General features: G+C 33.0%; 1 protein-coding gene across 2 annotated transcripts; it reads right to left on the bottom strand.

The window, feature by feature from the left end:
• Positions 1-326: 326 nt before the first annotated feature.
• On the bottom strand, positions 327-17,375 carry LOC117929562 (agamous-like MADS-box protein MADS2). 2 transcript variants are annotated; one of them, XM_034849874.1, is made up of 9 exons: positions 17,353-17,375; positions 16,970-17,226; positions 3,435-3,513; positions 3,042-3,106; positions 2,802-2,901; positions 1,279-1,320; positions 1,149-1,190; positions 749-885; positions 327-665 (listed from the first exon to the last, which is right to left on the bottom strand). In XM_034849874.1, the coding sequence occupies exons 2-9, from the start codon at positions 17,152-17,154 to the stop codon at positions 581-583; spliced, it is 735 nt and encodes a 244-aa protein (XP_034705765.1). In that variant the 5' UTR covers positions 17,155-17,226; positions 17,353-17,375; the 3' UTR covers positions 327-580. The 2 variants fall into 2 exon arrangements, with proteins under 2 accessions (XP_034705765.1, XP_034705766.1); XM_034849875.1 differs by lacking the exon at positions 17,353-17,375 and having other exon boundaries at positions 3,042-3,103; positions 16,970-17,330.
• Between the last annotated feature and the right edge of the window lie 1,967 nt (positions 17,376-19,342).

The following is a 19,342-nucleotide window of genomic DNA, read 5'->3' as shown; positions in this document are numbered from 1 at the left end:
CCCCCTCTAATTATTAGCTTAAAGGGTTGAGGATGATGGAAAAATAAGAAGTGTAAGAAGACCAAAAACATTTAACCGGCATAAAGAATGCAGATGAACAATTAGGGAGGTAAAGTTAAAATGTTGATGAAATTTAAGAGGCAAAAACCACATTCCTAACAGAATCAAAGTAAGTACTGAGCACGATTTTTAGCAGTAAGTCCTGAACTTGATACTGATAATAATCTAGCTAAACAATTCAACAGTTATATGTACATATATATATATATATATATATATATATATATATATATATATATATTGGTAAGTAGTAAATGAGGGCACAGTTGAGCAAACAAGCAAATATTCTTCAAAATGGTCCAAAGTGAAAGCAAGTATCATAGGTTTCCAGAATACAATGAATTTCTTACATGCCTTGGCTAAGTGTTCCAGCCCTTGGAGATTCAGTCACAGCTATTATTATGCCATTAACGGTTACATATATTACTAATGAAACCACATACATATCATCACCATACAAGGGCATTTACCTGGCAAACATTTTCCAAGAGCAATCAGTCAAGCAAACAAATGTCAAAACTCAAAGCATCCACCCAGGGATAAATCCATTGACATTTTGGGCATTACTCGGAGCAGATAGCTGGCTTGAGCCTGCAGGATTATATCTGCATCCCATAAAAGAAAACTAATTCAGCTATGGTACTAATATTAAAAGGAGAAGATGGATTTCACCAAGTCAAATGTTTACCCTATTTGCAATGTGGGATTGCATTCTAAAGGCTGGAAGAACCCCTGAGACTGAGCTTGCTGGTGGCCGTATGGCATACTCTGCTCACCACTTTCCCATGATAATTGAAGGTGATTTTTGACACTAATTTCATCCAGCTTCACAAATAGAAATCAATACAGCAGACGTAAAAAGGTGGAAAACAGAAACATATCAACTAGGGATTGGATTTGTTTTAATAGAAGAAAGATACCATGGGTAGAATCTTTGACATGCTACCCACATAAATCAGTTTGACAAGACTTCGTATGAAGAAAAAATTGAACAGAGGAAACATGTAAAGCATGCAGACAAACGAACTTCTACTTATTCATGCAGCCAAAGGGCAATGCAACGAGGTTTTGCACATATGATGTATTACCTTCCTCGTCAAAGCCTTGTTAGATTCAACCAAAACTTGTTCCTGTGCGTGGCAATAGCTTGCTAGTATTAGAAGCATATAAAAGCTATTCATAGATGATTTGAATTTCCAAATGTATGTACCATCTAACCTTGTTCTGAAGATCAGAAAGCTGATCAAGCATGAATTGGGTCTGCAGTAGGTAGATAAAAAAGAGTCAGAATACTCTCTAAAAGAATTATCATGAGGTCATCTTACTGAAAAGTTGATGGAAAAACAATTTTTATAGAAGCCAAATCATGTTCCAAGAACTAAAGACGAAATGGGAGAAGTAATCCCTGAAGTGTCTTACACAGCATAGTCCTGAAGCCTTCAAGGATAAGCACAATACACACAATTTCACTCATAGTATTAGATTACCTTTTAACTAAATAAACTAGCAATATTTATAAACAAGATTCTGTGCTACAGATGTAAAGGTCAACCCTTGTTTCAACCAAAATACATGAATTTCCCTACGCTTACATTGTTCATATTAGAAAGCATCAAGACTCTAAAATCTACTTGAAATTTTTACAGTTTGAGCAAACAAAAAAGGACAAGTCAGTATTATGTCTTGAGCAACCACGTTTAGATGCCTCCCACACATTCTGTAAATTCCCATAGCACACACATTGTCTAGAGATGCTCTATGAGGGTTTCTAAAGATGAGAGTTTCATTAAACAGAAGCTACCCGTGGATGATAAAATTAAATATTTTAATCTTTGGATTTCTCTTGGCATCTCTAAAACATAATTTGTTACGTTCAATGAGATACCTATCCAAAACATTATTTGAGGTGCATTTTCCACAATAACAACTTTGCAGGGTAGTTTAATTCATAGTTCTTATATGCAAATCTGGCTTTGCTAAAAACCTGATTTTGTCATCACTTTCTTAAACATAGAAAATAATTTATTTCTGGGCAGAAAATAAAAAAGAAAAAAGAAAGGGTACAAATATATTTTGATTTTAATTGGAGAGGCAGGTTAAAGGATTTTAAGTTCACATAGCAACTGCTAGTAACTTCTATAATGTTGATTTAAATCATGGGACATGATCTATAACTTGATTAGACCACAAAAGCAATCTCAATCCCATACATCACCTTCCCCAATGGAAAAAGTCACACTCCCTATTAGTGAAGAAGGAAAAAGTGATGTAATCCAACAACTGATATTGAATCTTCCAATTTGAAGATAAAAGGTTTCAATATCTAAAACTCATTCTCCTTCTAAGTGCTGATTTCCTGCATTCAAAGTTACCAAAATCCCTGACCAGCCAGTCGTGATATGAGAATTCAATACTTCAACTAGATTCGGATATGGAGGATTTCTAAAGAAGAAGTTTAGTTTCTCTCAACCAACACAAAGTGCAGACCTACATTTACAAAAATTGTAAGACCAACAGTACTATGATAGCATCACAGTTGTCAATAATCCTAATCCCCTTCAAATAGTTCGAGCCCCACCCAGCCTTCTTTTCTGTTTAGTTTTCAACTTAGGAAGCCTGAAACATATGCATCATCAGACAATAATTTTATACATTATCAACATAATACTAATTCAAATTAGTATCACAATTACTTCAGCACTTATGGTAAATACACTCTTTTTTAAAGAAAAATTGGTTACCTTGGTAGACCTGACTTGCTTCAAGGATGTCTCAAGTTGACGTTCAAGCTGCTCAAGCTCTTTTGTGTTCAATGGACCCAAGTCTTCCCCAAGAAGGTTTCTAGTATTCAGGGTCAAATATTTCATGAATAAAGTCAGGTTGTTGCATAAGATATCTTCGTAATGGAATGAAAACAATTATCCAACTCAGAAATTTCAGAAGCAGAATTCAGAAAAGCCACAACTAAGGTACTTAATCACCTCTGAGTTCGTTGAAGGGCCTCAAACTTAGATTTAAGTTTCAAGTACTCCCTATAGCTGCTCTGCTGAAGATAACTAAACTAAATGAATAATCATAAACCACAGGAGAGTTGAAATTGGAATAGAAACATGGTGCAACTCTGAAACAAAAGGCTATACAGTCTCAAGCTGTGCATCAACTTGCACTTGTAAAAGTACCCATTATTCTCTCATAAGTTTTCTTTCATGCCACATCTCTTGGAATGGAAGAGTTGGCAAAAAAATTTAGTTGAAGATTATACCTGCATAACTGTTTTCAAATTCTTTGGTGTGCTAATAAATTTGTTGCCTTGTATAGCAGGTACTAATCGAAATCATTCTTAATTAACAGAAACAACATAATAATTAAACCACCTCAAGCTCCTTGGAGGGTCGGCTGACTTCCACTGCACCATAACTGCATTTTTGGTATCTTTCGAGTGTCTTGAGCATGCTAACATAAGATGAAGGCAAAGGAAAAAAAAGAGATCCCATTATAGAACCGAACATGAACATAAAATAATGAAACTTGTACTAAAAAAATTGAAACCTGGTCATCTTATAAATAAACAGCATACTATAATCCAATCTCCTAAGCTCACTTAAGTCACAAAATTTCACCAGCTCAAATAAGCAACGCAACGTCTTGGATTATCTTACAAACCAAGTAGAAATCAATAAAACACTTTGTAAGTCCACATTGGTGTGTACAAGGACTAAACTTCATGTCTGGCAGATAATTGCAAGTTTGTCATAGAACACTGTCCTTGAGTGCAAGGGCAGCCCATTCTGTGGTCCAAGCCCAGAGAACGTAATGTGAAGTCAGAAAGTACAGCTAACGAGCTGATTAATCACAAAGGAAAATGTTTCAATTGTAGGCATATTGGCCTCCAAAGGGGCACAACATCATACATTTGTCGACTGTCATTAAGCTGCCAAACTGACAGAACCATAGACCAAATGGTTAAATACGCACCAAATGGTTAAATACGCAAATTTTAGGACTGCAACAAGATAAGGCTGGTTTTGTTTTAGAGATCGGCTAAGAAAAGCTCAAGGAGATGTACTAGTAGTTTCTACATTCCTGTGTACACAGGTAAGGAATAATTACCTCTTTCTACAAAAGAAAAAATGAAACACAACAGAAAGGGCAACAAAAACAAAAACACTTCAAAAAAAACTAACATGGTTTAGGTACCTTCACCTGTATACAACCTGGCTCATAAAAAAAAGGTTAAAAATAATAAATAAATGAGAAGTTTAGTGTTTAATCACACATTTTTTTTGTTTCCAAATGATCGTTGGTTTCTCTCCTACCATAAAATTCAAAAAACCCACAATGGGGTAGGCATTCAGACCTTCCATTTTTTTTTTCCACAAAAGAACTATGCACCCTAAAACTGTTTCTCTTACCAAAGTTGTCATTACCACACAACCTTAAACAAGGAAAATACCAAATTCCATACCACCCTAACTTTGGTGCAATGCAAAAGGATATGATCTGAGTATTCATCCTTCTTATAAAGAAAACATTGGTTCACCAAATACTATCCTCTCCTTTGCAACCGATCAAAAGTCTAAACCTTTCTCCTAGAAGCTTTCTATGTAAAAGAAAACCCTACTTTGATCGGCACCATCAAATTCCAAATAACCCTCCTTAGGAACACTTCTGCCCTCCCCACAAAAATATAGAAGGATCTAACAGAAAATTTACCCTTCCTCGCATTCATCCAATCATTTAGATTTCTTGAAAAGCGAAGGTCGCAAAGTCCTCCATCACCCTATCGACACCAAACATCCTCCACCCAAGTATCTTTTGTCAACGTTATTGAAAACAAAGTAGAGTGACTCTCTTAGAGTAGAATCAGCATACCATTTATCTTTCTAAAACGTCACCTTTCTACCATTGCTCACAATAAATGAGTTTATGCTATCAAAATTCCCCCAATCTCTCTTGACGGCCTTCTACAATCCCGCACCAACACTTTTAAGCAGTTATGTGGTTCTTTTCATCTCTTAATTCTTAGGACTTCTTTACTTTTTGTATAATTTTGAAAAAAAAAAAACAAAAATAACTAAATTACTTGAAATTGATAAATAAGTTACCTGAGGTAAGAATAACTTGGGTGCAATTGCATATCAGTATATGATACCTTATCTTATATATTTAACACAATTATTAGACTAGATCACTCCTTAGTGTCTAAAGAATGAGAATCATTTCAGTGATCTAACATAGAGTATTTTTCCAAGACTGGTTTATTATCACACTCTCATTTTATTAGATGGGTTTGGGTTGAGGAAAAGTAAAATGTCTTTTAGGTTCAAAAATATGTGACTGAAAAAAAAAGGGTTCAAAGACCAAATTAGAAATTTAGTAGTTCATATAAGTTACATCTTAGCAACTAAGCTAAAAGCTTTGAAGCGTGATCTTAAAGCTTAGAATAGAGAGGTATTTGGGAATGTCACTACTAATAAAGTTGTAGTTTTGAATCAGATTGGTTTTTAGGGTATAAAGGAAAGGGGAACTATTCATTTAGACAAGGAGAATGAATTCAAAAGGAAGGTAATGGAGGAGTATTGCAATTGGGTAGCAATGGAAGAAGTCCTATGGAGATAAAAATCAAGAGAATTATGGCCTAAAGCAGGAAATAAAAACACAAAGTTCTTCCATAAAATAGTCATTGCTCATAGAAGAAGGAATCATTTGATTAAAATCAAGGTAAATGGTGTATTGTTGTCTAAGGATGTAAACATAAAGAAAGGGGTGGTGAATGCTTTTCATAACCTTTTTTCTGAGTCAAAAAGTGATTGGAGAGCAAACATCAATGAAATGGTTTTTGAAAATTGGGTATGATGACTCAGGACATTTGAAGACCCCATTTTCTGAGGAGGAGATCCTTTTAACACTCTAGTTTGTATGTGAATAAAACCTTAAGATGGATGACTTATCTATGGTCTCCTGGCAATTCAATTAGGACTTCATCAATAGTAAAGTGATGGGCTTTTTTAGGGAGCTCTATGAGTTTGGGCTCTTATGAGAGAAGTTTAGAGGGTTTTTTTTTTTTTTAATATTTTTATAATTTCTAATTAATTTTAGGTTCACTGATTTTTTTTATAGTGTTAGTCCTAAAAAATGGGGTAGTAAAGACTTAAAAGGGGGAAAATAATTTTGGTGAGTGATACAAGCTTCTATAAAAGTCCTAGCAAACAAACTCAAAAAAGTGGTATCTGCTTTCCAGCATGCGTTTATGCTAGATAAGCAAATTTTGGATATAGTTCTTATAACAAATGAAGTCATTCACTCTAGGATGGAAAGCGTCAATGGTTGGTTCATATGAAAGCTAGATATTGAGAAGGGTTTTGATTTTGTTAACTAGGATTTTTATTAGCAATTTTGGAAAATGTGGGTCTTGGTCATGAGCCGATAAGTTGGACATAGTGGTGTATCTTTACAACTCAATTCTTTATTTTAGTTAATGGAACCCTAACAAGGTTCTTTCAAAATAGTAGAGGCTTGAGAAAGGGTAATCCTTTATCCTTGTATATCAACATCTCAACCATGGAAGCACACTTTGCTATCCTAAAAGGCAAAAAGAAGCAGGTTTCATCACAAATTTGTTAGTTGGTGAAATAAAAGGAGAAAGAATAAAGGTGTCTTATCTCTTTTTTATTGATGACACTCTTATTATTTGTGATTGCACAAAGGAATAAATAGAATACTTAAGTCAAGCATTCATGTGGTTTAAGGCTATCTTTGGGCCTAAAGGTCAATTCAAAGAAAACTAAGTTGATTCTTGTTGAGAGGGTTGTCAACCTGGAAGATTTGTCTAAGGTTTTAGGATATAACCTCAAAACTCTCCCTATCATATATTTGAGACTTATGTTGGAAGCTGCTTTCAATTGAACTCGAGTTTGGGATGTAGTAAAAGAGAGATTTTAGAAATGAGTTGCTATATGAAAAAAAAACAAATATCTATCAAAAGAAGGAGGGTTGACTCTTAAAAAGCATCATTTCTAGCTTGCCAATTTACTTTATGTCTCTCTTTGTCATATGGAGGAAGGTTCATTTAAGGTTGGAAAAGATTCAATGGAATTGAAGTGGAATGAGACTTTTCAACTTGAACCCAACCTAATGTTTGAAAATTAAAACTTGTCAATTGGTCATTGTAGAATTTGATTAGCTTAAGTTGTAGGGTATTGGAAAGTATCTCAAATCACTAATTGGTATTCGTAACCTTTTTTGTATGGATTGAGATGGAGATGTAAAGTTCATAACAAACAAGGATGTGAGGAAGAGTAATAGATAATTGGTAGAGCAAAAGCTCAAAGTGTAGCTACAAAGAGCGGGAAACATGAGATGTTTCAAGCCTTAATGATTGCATTGCCATTTTTTTTAATCCTATAATTTTTTTTTTATATATACCTTTATGTGTGGATTGTTTCATCCTTGTATTTTTGCATTAGTATATTAATTAACGTTAAAACTTCTATTTGCACAACAAGTTGTATCAAAGCTTTCATTAGCACAATAAATGACATTAGAGCATTAGTTGAGATTTCTAGAAGAATAAAAAAGAACAAAACATATAAAAGAATTACAAAAGGAAATTTGGTTTAAGATTGAGTCAATTTTCCCTCATTGGAATGTGATAAATGAAGCATGTACTTTATTATTTTATTTTATTTTTTATAAATAAAAGAGGTAAAATTACATTGAAAAGAGCCGCCAAAACAACAACTTAAAGTATACAAAGTAGAGACACCTCTCCCTTCCCCAACTAGAACAAATAGTTGTCAAACACGAAGGAGCAAAAAAAACCTCACCCTTAACGAGAACCCACTCAATCAAAGAAACCAACTAAATTTGAAGGATCATATTTTATAAACAATTTCATCTCCAACCAGTGAAAGAAAATAAAAGAACTCTCAAGTCTTTGGATGGACAACACATCATCTTCAAACACAATTTTGTTACTTACCTTTCAAATTGTCCAAAAAATACATAAGGGTCTACTCTCCAAACTTTTTTTTTTCTTTTTTTTCCCACAAAGGACCCGTCCCAGCCCAAAAGCGTCACCTTAACTATGGATGGAACCACCATGGTTTTAAAAACAGGACCGGACCGGCCGGTCCGACCGGTGAACTATCCGGTTCGGTCCACTCAATGAACCATTTTGTTATCAAACTAGCATTGAGCCGTTCAAACCGACGGTTGAACCGTCGAACCGGATGACCCGTCCGATTTTTTGCAAACTGGTCATATAACTTAAAAACAAGTTTTTGTTTACTAAGAAAAGGCCTGTTCCAGGCCCAATGCTTACAAACTCAACCCAATAATTGGTCCAAGCCACTAAGGCCTAGTCCAATGATAAGATTAAAACACTATTATTTGGGCCATGTCTACAAGCCCAATTTGCAGCATTTTTTTATTTTAAAATAACACTTGCATTTGGGCCATGCTTCCAGGCCCAGCTTGCTGGCTTGTTTGGCTTAAAGGCAAGTTGGAAGGTATTTATAGAGCACATGGAACACATAAAATTCTTGTGCTTCCGATGTGGGAATGGGAATGAGACTATTAGAGGAAAACATTACCTCTAGAGGGTTGGACGCATGGAACTTTGATTTTATTTCAAAATTTTATCACATAAAATCTTTTAAAAAATGTAAATATTTAAAGTCTTGTTTATTTTTATAATAATTATAAAAATAATATAAATTAGTTAATAGAATAATTTAAAAACAATAAAATACAAAGACAAAAGGATAAAATTAAATATTTTAAATTTTTTTCATCTTAAATATATCTTCTTTCTTAAATATTAAATATTTCTATTTAATAAAATTTAAAATATTAAACTTTATCATTTAATTTAATATACCAAATATAAAAATCAAACATTATTAAAATTTGTAATTTTATATATTTTTAATTTTTATAATTATTTTTAATTTTAATAATATATAAATTATATATTTATGACGTCACCGGTTCGACCGCCGGTCCGACCAGTGAACTGTGAACCGGTAACTTTTCCGGTTCGATCACCGGTCCGGTTCTGAAAACATTGGGAACCACCCATTGTACCCCAAAGAGAGAAAAACAACACCCATAATGTCCTTATCTTGGTACAATGGAGGAGGATGTGATCTATCGATTCTTCATGCATTTAGCAAAGGTAGCATCTATTCACTAAAGGTCATCCTTTTTTCTAAAGTTGGTCCAAAGTAAGAGTTTTTCCCCACATTGCTTCCCACCTAAAAAAAACTCACTTTGGGCACACAAGCTTTCCAAATAACATTCGATGGAAAAAGACTGGAGAGCCTAAAACTAAGGCTTTATAGAGAGACTTAACGGAAAACTTCCCACATTTGATCTTTATCCAAAACACCCTATCTTCCACATTTCGTTGAACACTCTTTCCATTGAGGCCCAATAAAAACCTATGCACCTCATCCACCTCCCAATCATTGAAAGATCTAGATAATTGTGGGTTCCAACTCTCACTTCCCTTAGTGGAACTCCATACATATTTCACCCAAACATCCTTGGAAAATGTGCAACCCCACACCATCTATCCTTCCAAAATTTCACCATTTGACCATTACCCACCACAAAAGAAAGTCCACTACTTACAACATGCCACTACCTCCTAATTGCTTTCCACAACCCCACACCATACCCATCTCTCACTTCTTTGGGACACTAACCCCTTTGCTCATCCCCATACTTTCCCCTTATCACTTAATTCCAAAAGAATCCTCTCTCATTTGCAAACCTCCAACTCCATTTGCACAAAAACGTCTTATTTAGAGTCAAGAGATACTTTATCCCCAACCCCTCTTTGTTTTTGTCTATGCAAAGCAATGTCCACCTAACAAGATGAGGTTTCTGCTCAAGAGCCCCACCTCCCCATAAAAAATCCCTCTGAATCTACTCTAAGTTCAATCTGATCGTCCTAGGTAAAGAAAACACAAACATGAAATAAATGGGCAAGCTAACCAAAGTGCTTCGAATCAAGGTGATCTTCTTTCATTTGGAGATGTATTGTACTTTATTATTTGAAATAAGTATGTTTGTCTTATATGTTTATTGCATCTTGAAAAGAGGAAACAGTGAAGTGAATAAATAGTTTGAATCCATGGAGATCTACTACAATGCAACTATGACACATAAAGAAGCTATTGTGTAAGGATTTGGTTAGAAAGTTCCAAATAGAGTAAATGTCATGATTTCTTTTATAGTAACATATTAGAGATAGAAGATTGACTTGATGAAATTTGATCCAAGATGAGATTGTTAGAAAATATTTCAAATTCCTAGTCGATATATATTTCTTTTTTGCAAAGAATATTATATAGATTATTTCTTATATTGATGTGTCATTATAATATTATATTTCCATATAAAATAAAGAACGGTATTTGAAATATCTCTATAAATATTCTAGGAGAAAAAGTTACAAGTATGAAGTTTATATTGAGTAGATAGAGATGTGAGGAATAGTAGAAGACATTTACTAACAGTTTAAGGTGAAAATACAAAAAGTGGAGAAATATGAGATATTTTAAACCCTATGATTGTATTTGCATTTTTTGGTCCTCTATAATATTCTCCATTGTATAATGAAATATTTTTTTCTCAATTATGGATATAAGTATGGTTGGTCAAACCACATTAAAACCTAAGTACCTTTACGCGAGGATTGTTTTATATTTATTTTATGCAATTAATATGATAGGATTGAAGCTTCTATTTGTACAAGTGATACCAAAGCTTTTTTTTTAACACAACATTAACTTTAAAGTGCAGTTTCAAGTGTTACTATGAGTTTTACCCTTCATTGATAGATATGTTTTTATCATAAACAAAAAATGTATTAATTATAGATAACAAGTACATGAAAAGGATGAGGAGGCCTCCCCACAATTACAAAAACAAGATCAACATATGACTAAACTCCATTATACAAGGAGATTTGTACAAAAAAGTTTTGGGCATATAAGAGTATACATAAATGTCTTCTCTTCAAAAACAAACTAACCTCCTCTCATTATTGTCCAAATGCCAATTAAGTTGAACAATATTAAGAGGAATGTCTTAGAAGTGTTGGTACAAAAGGCCTAGAAAGAGGGATAGAAGGTAAGTTGATCTCACAAAATCTTTAACATCCTCTAATTATTTTTAAAGATTCTATCATTTCTCTCTAGTACACAATCCAAAGCAATATCAAACAAATAATTTGACAAAAGATATTATCTCTAATGGAGCTTCTCAAACTCTTATATGAAGTAATTATCATGTCACATATACTCCTAGATGGAACCCAATCTACATTAGCTTGTTTAAATAAACTATACATAGCCTTAAAGTTAAAAGATAATGTAGAAAGAGGAAGTCAATTATCTCTTCACTCCCTACATATAAAATGCAATAATCAAGACTAAGGGATTTGAAAAGTGTTCTCAACTTATACCATATCATTGGTATTTACCTTTTAATGTGTCACTAGTCAATCGAAGGCCTTGACTTTTTATGACACTTTAGATTTCTATAAAAATTTGGTTAGGGAGAAAGAAATTAGATCTGATATATTGGAAAAAAAACCCATGAAAAATGATTTTACTAAGAATAAATCTTAAGAGGATAATGAACAAGCTCTTGCTTGAAGATAAGTATAGCACATGAGTGAGAGAGAATATAAGTCTTTTAAGATCCAGAATCTCCATACGAATGAGGTTATGACAGAAATTAAGGTTCCTAGAAAAAAAAAACAGTTGCCAAGAATAGTTGATATGATAAGATTTATAACTATGAAAACTATGTAAAGACTTGAAAATTGTGAGTACAAAAGGTGATGCTCCACCACAAATCTTCTTAAAAATGAATTCTCACTTACAAAGAATAGTTGTTAGATATATGACACATGTTTTACTACATGATTTAGGATACAATCCTCTACAAATGAACAAATATTTATTAAATCAAAGGCATGAATTAGTATGTTAAGGAAATGAATGCAAGCTTGCTCAAGGAAATGTCTATGAAGTGTCGTAGTTGAACAAGAAGTTTAAAAAATGTAATATGTTAACCTACCAATTTTACTCTAGAGGTTAAGGCTAGCATATAATAGGGGAATAGTATCTAGGCAAATAGTATATACTAGGTAAACACTCCTTGATATAGGTGGCGTCGTATGGTCAATAATATATACTAGGTAAACACTCATTGATATGTGTGGCCTCGTATGGTCATACCCATATGTAAAGAGGCAATTCTAGTTAATCAGAACTCTTATACCATATTAATTAAATAATTTATCCAAAATGACTAGATTGTTAAGCAATGAGTTAACATTCTATATTGTACTAATAATATCTAGTAAAAGAGTACATCTTTCATTATTGTATCAAAATATGTTGTTGAGTGCTATGGATTGGAAATCTCTTGAACTTAGTTTTGTTGAACTACCAACTTTACTTACCTAAAAGCCTCTTAACACCCCTCACATGCCACCTCATATCCGCATATGGAGAGACATAGAAAGATAGAAGAGAATATCCACACATGAAGACACATAGAAAGATAGAGGAGAGAGAGATAAACAAATGCAAATAACCTTTTTTGGATTTACGGACATGCAAATTGTAGAGAGGTGACTCAAACACATAGCCTTCTGTCAAATCAAAATCTACTACCAGGTTGAACTAGCTATCAACTTTCTTAAAAGTTTAAATTTGCAAGATTTGGATTTATTATGTATATCAGAACTTGTTTTTAAATGGACTAAAATTGAGATTGATTGTGGGATTGTAATAATGATTTATATGATAATTAGGAAATAAAACCTCATGCATCAAGGTAGAAAGTCCACCCTTTTTTTGGTTTGGTCTCATTTGTGAGACAACTAATTTATATACTTCATGTTATACTTGGTATATTTATTGGAAAGTTTCTTAAATTTATATTTCAAGTATATTTTTTTTAAAGAATATTATAAATAATATTTTATATATTAGTGTTTCCTTTGACAAAAAAATATTATGCATAATATTTAATATATTGATATTTTCTTGTAAAAAATTATTTTTTTACTTTATAAGGAAAGTTGTCAAAAAAATTATAAGAATTAAGATGAATTTGATGAAGAGTACTAAATGTGAGAGATAAAGATGTAACGAAGAGTAGGAGAGACATGATGGAACAAGGCTCCTATTCATGCTGTTTTACAAGTGGGGAAAAATTAATAGACATTGGAAGGTCTCATCTAGGGGGAGCTTGAAGGATTTACAAGCAAAACCTAACATAGATACCATAAATATCAAGCTAGGATGTTATGATGAAATAAGAGAATTAGCATCGTACGATGCCAGCCCCTCGCCCCCTTGTAATTAAACTCTGTGATGAAATACATGATCCTGTCAGAGTTGGATTTAATGAATTATGAGTTGACCCTTAGAGCATCTCTTACATAAAGTGATAAAATAACAACATCAAAATTATTTTAATTTTTTTTAATATAAATGATAAAATAACAACGTCAAATTGTAGTACATTACTTCGATGTATAATGCTAAAGGTGAAATATCAACGGAAATTGGCATCCATCCCAATGGTGCTGTTAGATTAGATCCTGGACTTATTTTGAAAAAACCTTTGCAATTCTTAGTATTTGGAGTGCCTGATATTGGTGAAATTTCGAGAGAAAATGGGACCAAGACATTACTAGGAGGAGACATATCAAAAGGTACATTAAATCTCAGCTGTGAGGACTTCAAGGTATAATATTTTATGGGTTAGTGTAATTACATAAAGATAAAGTCATCACACACAAACATGAGAATTTAACATAACCAATCAGAAAGAAAATTAGTTCTCCTAATTTGATTTCCAATAGACTTTTATAACCTTATAAACGTTATAAAATGAAACAAAAAAATATTATTCATTTATTTTTTTGTCTCAAATTATTAATATTCAAAGGCCTTCTAAAAATGTAATAATAATCATACACAAAAAAAAAAAAAAAATGATGTCTTTAAAATAAATTTCCCTAGCAATGGATATTTCTCAAAAGGACTACTAGAAATTGCAGTTGCACCAACCAGGCCTCGTGTTGGTCAAAGACATCTAGTAGGAATTAAAATAATGTTTTCAAGGAGTGCTTCCAAAAAACATCTTGAGAGGATATTTCTAGAAATTTTAAAATAATGTTTTTCATGCACTCTGATGAATGAAAATAATAAAAGTGAATGTCAGATCAAAATTTTTGGAAAAGTAATTTTCATTTTAGATATCAAACACTATAATATATTAAATTGAGGATTGTCATACGGGAGGCTCTTTGTTGAAGTTATCCAATAACAAATACGGAAAGCTTTAATCATGAAATTCTAAGACACTCTAGTTTGAAGTCAATTCACTTGAGCATGCTCCATAGACTTTGCATCCGAATCAACGAACAAGATATTTTATTACCATAGAAAATTCATCATCAGATAGAGATTGGTGTTTTTCTGCCAACCTAAATCTTATCCAGATGAGAATTGGGCAAAGTGTATTATCAACATCCATGATACGGCATTGTGAGTCTATTCACATAATTAATAGATGTCTTGCTCTCTCATGTCTCAACCTTCCACTCCATTCAACCAAGTTGGCAGTACAGTACATGTATATAAACTTGTGCATGTCCATGGAAATCATGTATAAATTACTAGCAATAAACTAGAGAAAACAATTCAGGCCACTTCTTCACAAAGACAGAAGTGAGTACAAAATAGTTAGACATGGATTTCATTCTTTTTCTTCAGAAAACAGTAGTGACCATGATAAGTACTTGACATGTTCTGTGAAATGATTGGGTTGCTTTCTGATTCACCAGGGATTTGTTAATAACTGTTACATTATTATTGGGGGGTTAACAGACATTAGACAACTATTCATAACTAGAAAATGCATATAAAAGAGAAAATATACATCACCACTCTTCTCCTGAAACATGTCTGATAGAAAACAATCAAGAAATTCTGAACTAGAAGGCTACATATAACATTTTTCAATGTTAGATACTTGTTCTATTCTTCTCATATATGTTAAAATTTCTTTACTTAATTATGTGTACTGAATTGGCTTAGTGTTGATACACCAATTAGATCAAACCCTTAAAACTCTATCCAAAAAAAAAAAAAAAAAATGAAGAAGAAAAATGGTCCCTAGGATCCTACCAAAGGAAGGTGCCCAACTCCTGCATTCTTTCACCTGATAAACTCAAAATCCACTCCGCCTTAAGCTAATGCAGATCTTTCATTTATTCTTCACGATTTTTATTAACTCCAATTGCCAAAGTTCTGTCATCAGCATCTGCATGGATCCTTATAAACAACCCAACATTTTGTACTAGAAAGAACTCTTTTTTACACAGTTGGTTCACAAAATAACTCTAAACCACACTAGATTGCATAAATGAATTATTTTGTCCCAGTTGGAAAGAACAGTATATAGTTATTAGCTGTTTGCTGATTGTTCTTGGAGAGCAAATTTGATAAATTGACATTCCATCTCTTGCATCGATATAATTGTAACCTAGTTAAGGAGCTCATTTATGATGAGAAACCTATTGGTAATTTATGAAAAGAAACGTAACTTTTGTCAAACAATGAATGAAAAATTCCTACAAATGAATTCAGTAATGGAAAAAGAGTCACCCCTTTTGGAAAAATGTTAGGAGAAGAAGATAAGGAGACAAAAATTATTAGTAGTGATGAGAAACCATGGGCAGAAGAAGTTGAAGAAAATGAATAGTAGTGATCATAGGAATCAGCAATGGTGAAGAGAAATGGTAATAAAAAGGAGCATGTAAAACTTTTCCCTCTACTTTTACTCCATTTTCATCACAAAATTTCCTTCTTTTTTTTTTTTTTTTTTGAAAAATACAAAATAAAATACTTTAATATTTTGTTAGTATTTTTATTTTCCTTATCATCCAAATATTAAAAATAAGTTTTTTTTTTTTCTATTAGTTTTCTGAAATCAAACATGCATCAAGCAAATTAAAAACTGGACTTGCCTGGGGAAAAGATGTGTCCTTACCACCTATAAAAGACTTAATAAGACAAATCTTTCTAGTCAAATTTCATACCGATGATCCCAATTAAAGCCAGAATGAATAAACAAAAAAAAATGAATAAAGCATATGGTGAAACATGAGGCTCTACAACAATTTCAGTGTTTGGATAAGAATAAAAGAAGAATTTTTCTCTCAAAAAGACCCTGAAATAGGGAGTTTCCAACATGTTAACCAAAAGAAAGGGAAAAGAAAGAAGTTGTTCAAGACGATGATCTGCTAAACTTCATGCAAGCTGCTTAATATCTGAACTTAGTTCTGTAAAAAGAAAGACCTAAAATAGTGAAGATTTCATTCGTAAAGCAATGTGAAGAAAAACACACAAGGACATCGATAGATGCAAACGTACACAATCGAATCAGGGAAAAAAACAGAAGAAAAGGCTGCATATATGTTTCAGATCTCTCAGTGCAAGAAACAAAAACTCAAGATCAGACCAAATAAACTTGACCACAAATACGAAAATCAAAACAGACTGAACTAAAATCAATCCAACCATCATCATCAAAATAAGCAAAGAACGCAGCTTTGGAGCTCATAAAAACCCCAACCTCATCAACGTCAAAAAATTCACATTCCGAAAATAGAAAAAAGAGAAAGAAACACGAGTTCGAGGTAGATGATAGAGAGCTGAAGACGATTTCTTTGCCGAAGCAAGAACACATAAAATCGAAAATCAACAAAAATCAACCAAATAAAATCAAGAAATCAAACAGATCCAATATGAAGACATGCGTTTGTGAATATGCGTAGATATAGGAAAAGAGGAAACAAAGAGAGGACCTTGAGCTGCTGCAGAACTCATAGAGCTTTCCACGGGTGGAGAAGATGATGAGAGCGACCTCAGCATCACAAAGGACTGAGAGCTCATAAGCTTTCTTGAGAAGTCCATTTCTTCTCTTTGCAAATGTCACCTGTCTGTTTATTTTGTTCTCTATCCTCTTCAGCTCCACTCTTCCCCTCCCCATTTCCTCTCTCAATCCTTCTTCCTCTCCTTTATATCAACCTCTTTCTATATATATATATATATATATATTAATCTGAAAATATCAATCAGTGCAACCAAAATAGTGTAAAAATACTGTTAGAAAGAGATGGATCCTGAAAACCCTAGAGAGAGACAGACATATAAAGGGAGGAGGGTAGTGTATTTGCTTATCTTCTACCTTTGTTTCTTTCAGTTGGCTTTTAACCTTAGGCTTCTCCTCTTACACCAGAAATGAAGTTAGGGTTGGTGTTCTTTCTAGTTTCATTCCCGTTCTCTTTCTCCTTTTTTTTTTTTTTTTTTTTTTTTGGCCCTTTTCTGCTTTTCTTTTTCAAACCCATCACCACGTCCATCAAAGGCGCGTGCCAAACAGTGAGAAGGTGATGCTAGGGGAGATGCACAACGCGCCACGGTGGAAAGTGGGGAAGGGGTGCTACTTTCTGAGCTAATCAATGTTATTTGGCTTGTAATGACTTGAGAGGGATCAGAACAGAACGTCGTCACCAACCCTAAAATGGGTTTCCACCTGTCGCCGTCTCATTGGTTTAATATCTCTGTAATGCCAAATTGTTCCGTCCCACTCTCCCACTTCATGCAATTTCATTGATATAATTATACAATAACAATTACAACCTCGTTATTAACCACCTAAGGTTTGTGTTTTTTTTTTCATTTTTTTAATAACCAAAAAACCTTTCATCACCATCGAGTCTTTTCCGTCTTCATAAGGATTCAAATTTCAAGATATTGATCACATTTGTCACAATCAATATCGAGAAATTTAAGACATTCAATTATTAATAGGAATTAAGACCGTACACTTTTATCAGATACGATATTAATCATATATGTTAACTTCATGAGTCGGGATTTGTTTGATAATTAATTTGATGAGACTTAAGTTAGCTTTATAAGCAATAATTTTGTTTGATAATTTATTTGACAAGACTTATTATGTCGTGTTACAATTAAAGATGAGGGCAATGAAATCAAGAAATCCAATCAAATAGAAGTTATAACAAGAAGAGCCAAAGCAATAAAGTAAAGGAAAAGAAATGTGAAAAAAGAAAGGAGGGGGGGATGCCATAAGAAAGGAAGAAGCACGAGGAGGAGATAAGACATGGGGCAATATACAAGGGGGTCCTGGTGATGTGGCCTGTCATGGAAGAAGAAAAACTTTTGTATGAAATGCTTTTTCCCATTTTATAAATGACGTGTGATGGGAACAGCCCCCAACCTTTGCATGTGTGTGGTGTGGGCTCTCATTCATGTATAGTCGTCTCGTATGGGTGCTTCTGGCTACCACTCATGTTTCAAGTACACTGCCTCTATTCGTTTCAACCCCCTTTTCAAGTCAATTTTCACCTAATTTCAATGCACCTTCCCTCTAATTTGATGACTCCTTTTGAAAGATAATGAAATGATTTAATTTTGATTTACATATACATATGGGGTGCATTGTGATTAGTCTCATTTTTTTGACAATAATTGTGGTACTTGAGTACTATATAACCATAACAGGCCCCTTTACTAAAAGTAGTCTAAATCTAAATTGAGCTATTATTAATTTGAAATAGCAAAGGAAATCATAATTACTCTTTTATTGTGAAATTCAATTTTAACGTACATTTTCAAGGAGTGAAAAATCCAATAATTATTAGGCCATTAAAGCATTGGAATTCTTAGAAAAGCAATATTCCACATTAACTAAGCATGATCAAACATGCATGACCATATGCACAGCTTGCAATTCCTTGACATTATATGGATGCACTAATGGCGGCTTAAGAGATGATTGAGATAAAGATGCTTCTGTCAATAGGCAACTTAAATGCATGTTGAGGTACTACAGAAGAAAAAACTGCAAAATTTGATCCAATTTATTATTATCGATTAGTTAACATGTTGGTTAACCGTATTTTGAAACATTAAAAAAAAAAAAAAAAATCATTGGCTTATCAAATTATTTATTGATTCATGAAAAAAATTAGACAAAAGATAGAAACAAATTCACTATTTATTTTATGTCAAGCAATACATGGAGTAACACTCGATTTAGTAGTAAAAGCAAAACATATAGGGAGATTGATTCATCAAATTCTCATTGAAATAAGATCCACACAAGGAACATATCATAAAATCATGCATTAATTATTATCATGAATTACACT

This window comes from Vitis riparia, chromosome 14, assembly GCF_004353265.1.
Source record: "Vitis riparia cultivar Riparia Gloire de Montpellier isolate 1030 chromosome 14, EGFV_Vit.rip_1.0, whole genome shotgun sequence".
Taxonomy (NCBI): domain Eukaryota; kingdom Viridiplantae; phylum Streptophyta; class Magnoliopsida; order Vitales; family Vitaceae; genus Vitis; species Vitis riparia.
This window is presented reverse-complemented; position numbering and strand designations above follow the sequence as displayed.

Bases quoted from the DNA above. Each gene is read 5' to 3' on its own strand.
- LOC117929562 (XM_034849874.1), bottom strand. From the start codon at position 17,154: ATGGGGAGGGGAAGAGTGGAGCTGAAGAGGATAGAGAACAAAATAAAC. The intron at 3,514-16,969 runs GTCCTCTCTTTG...ATCTTATGTTAG, and splicing joins GAGTTCTGCAGCAGCTCAAG to CATGCTCAAGACACTCGAAA. The intron at 2,902-3,041 runs GTGATTAAGTAC...CCTGAATACTAG, and splicing joins GCCCTTCAACGAACTCAGAG to AAACCTTCTTGGGGAAGACT.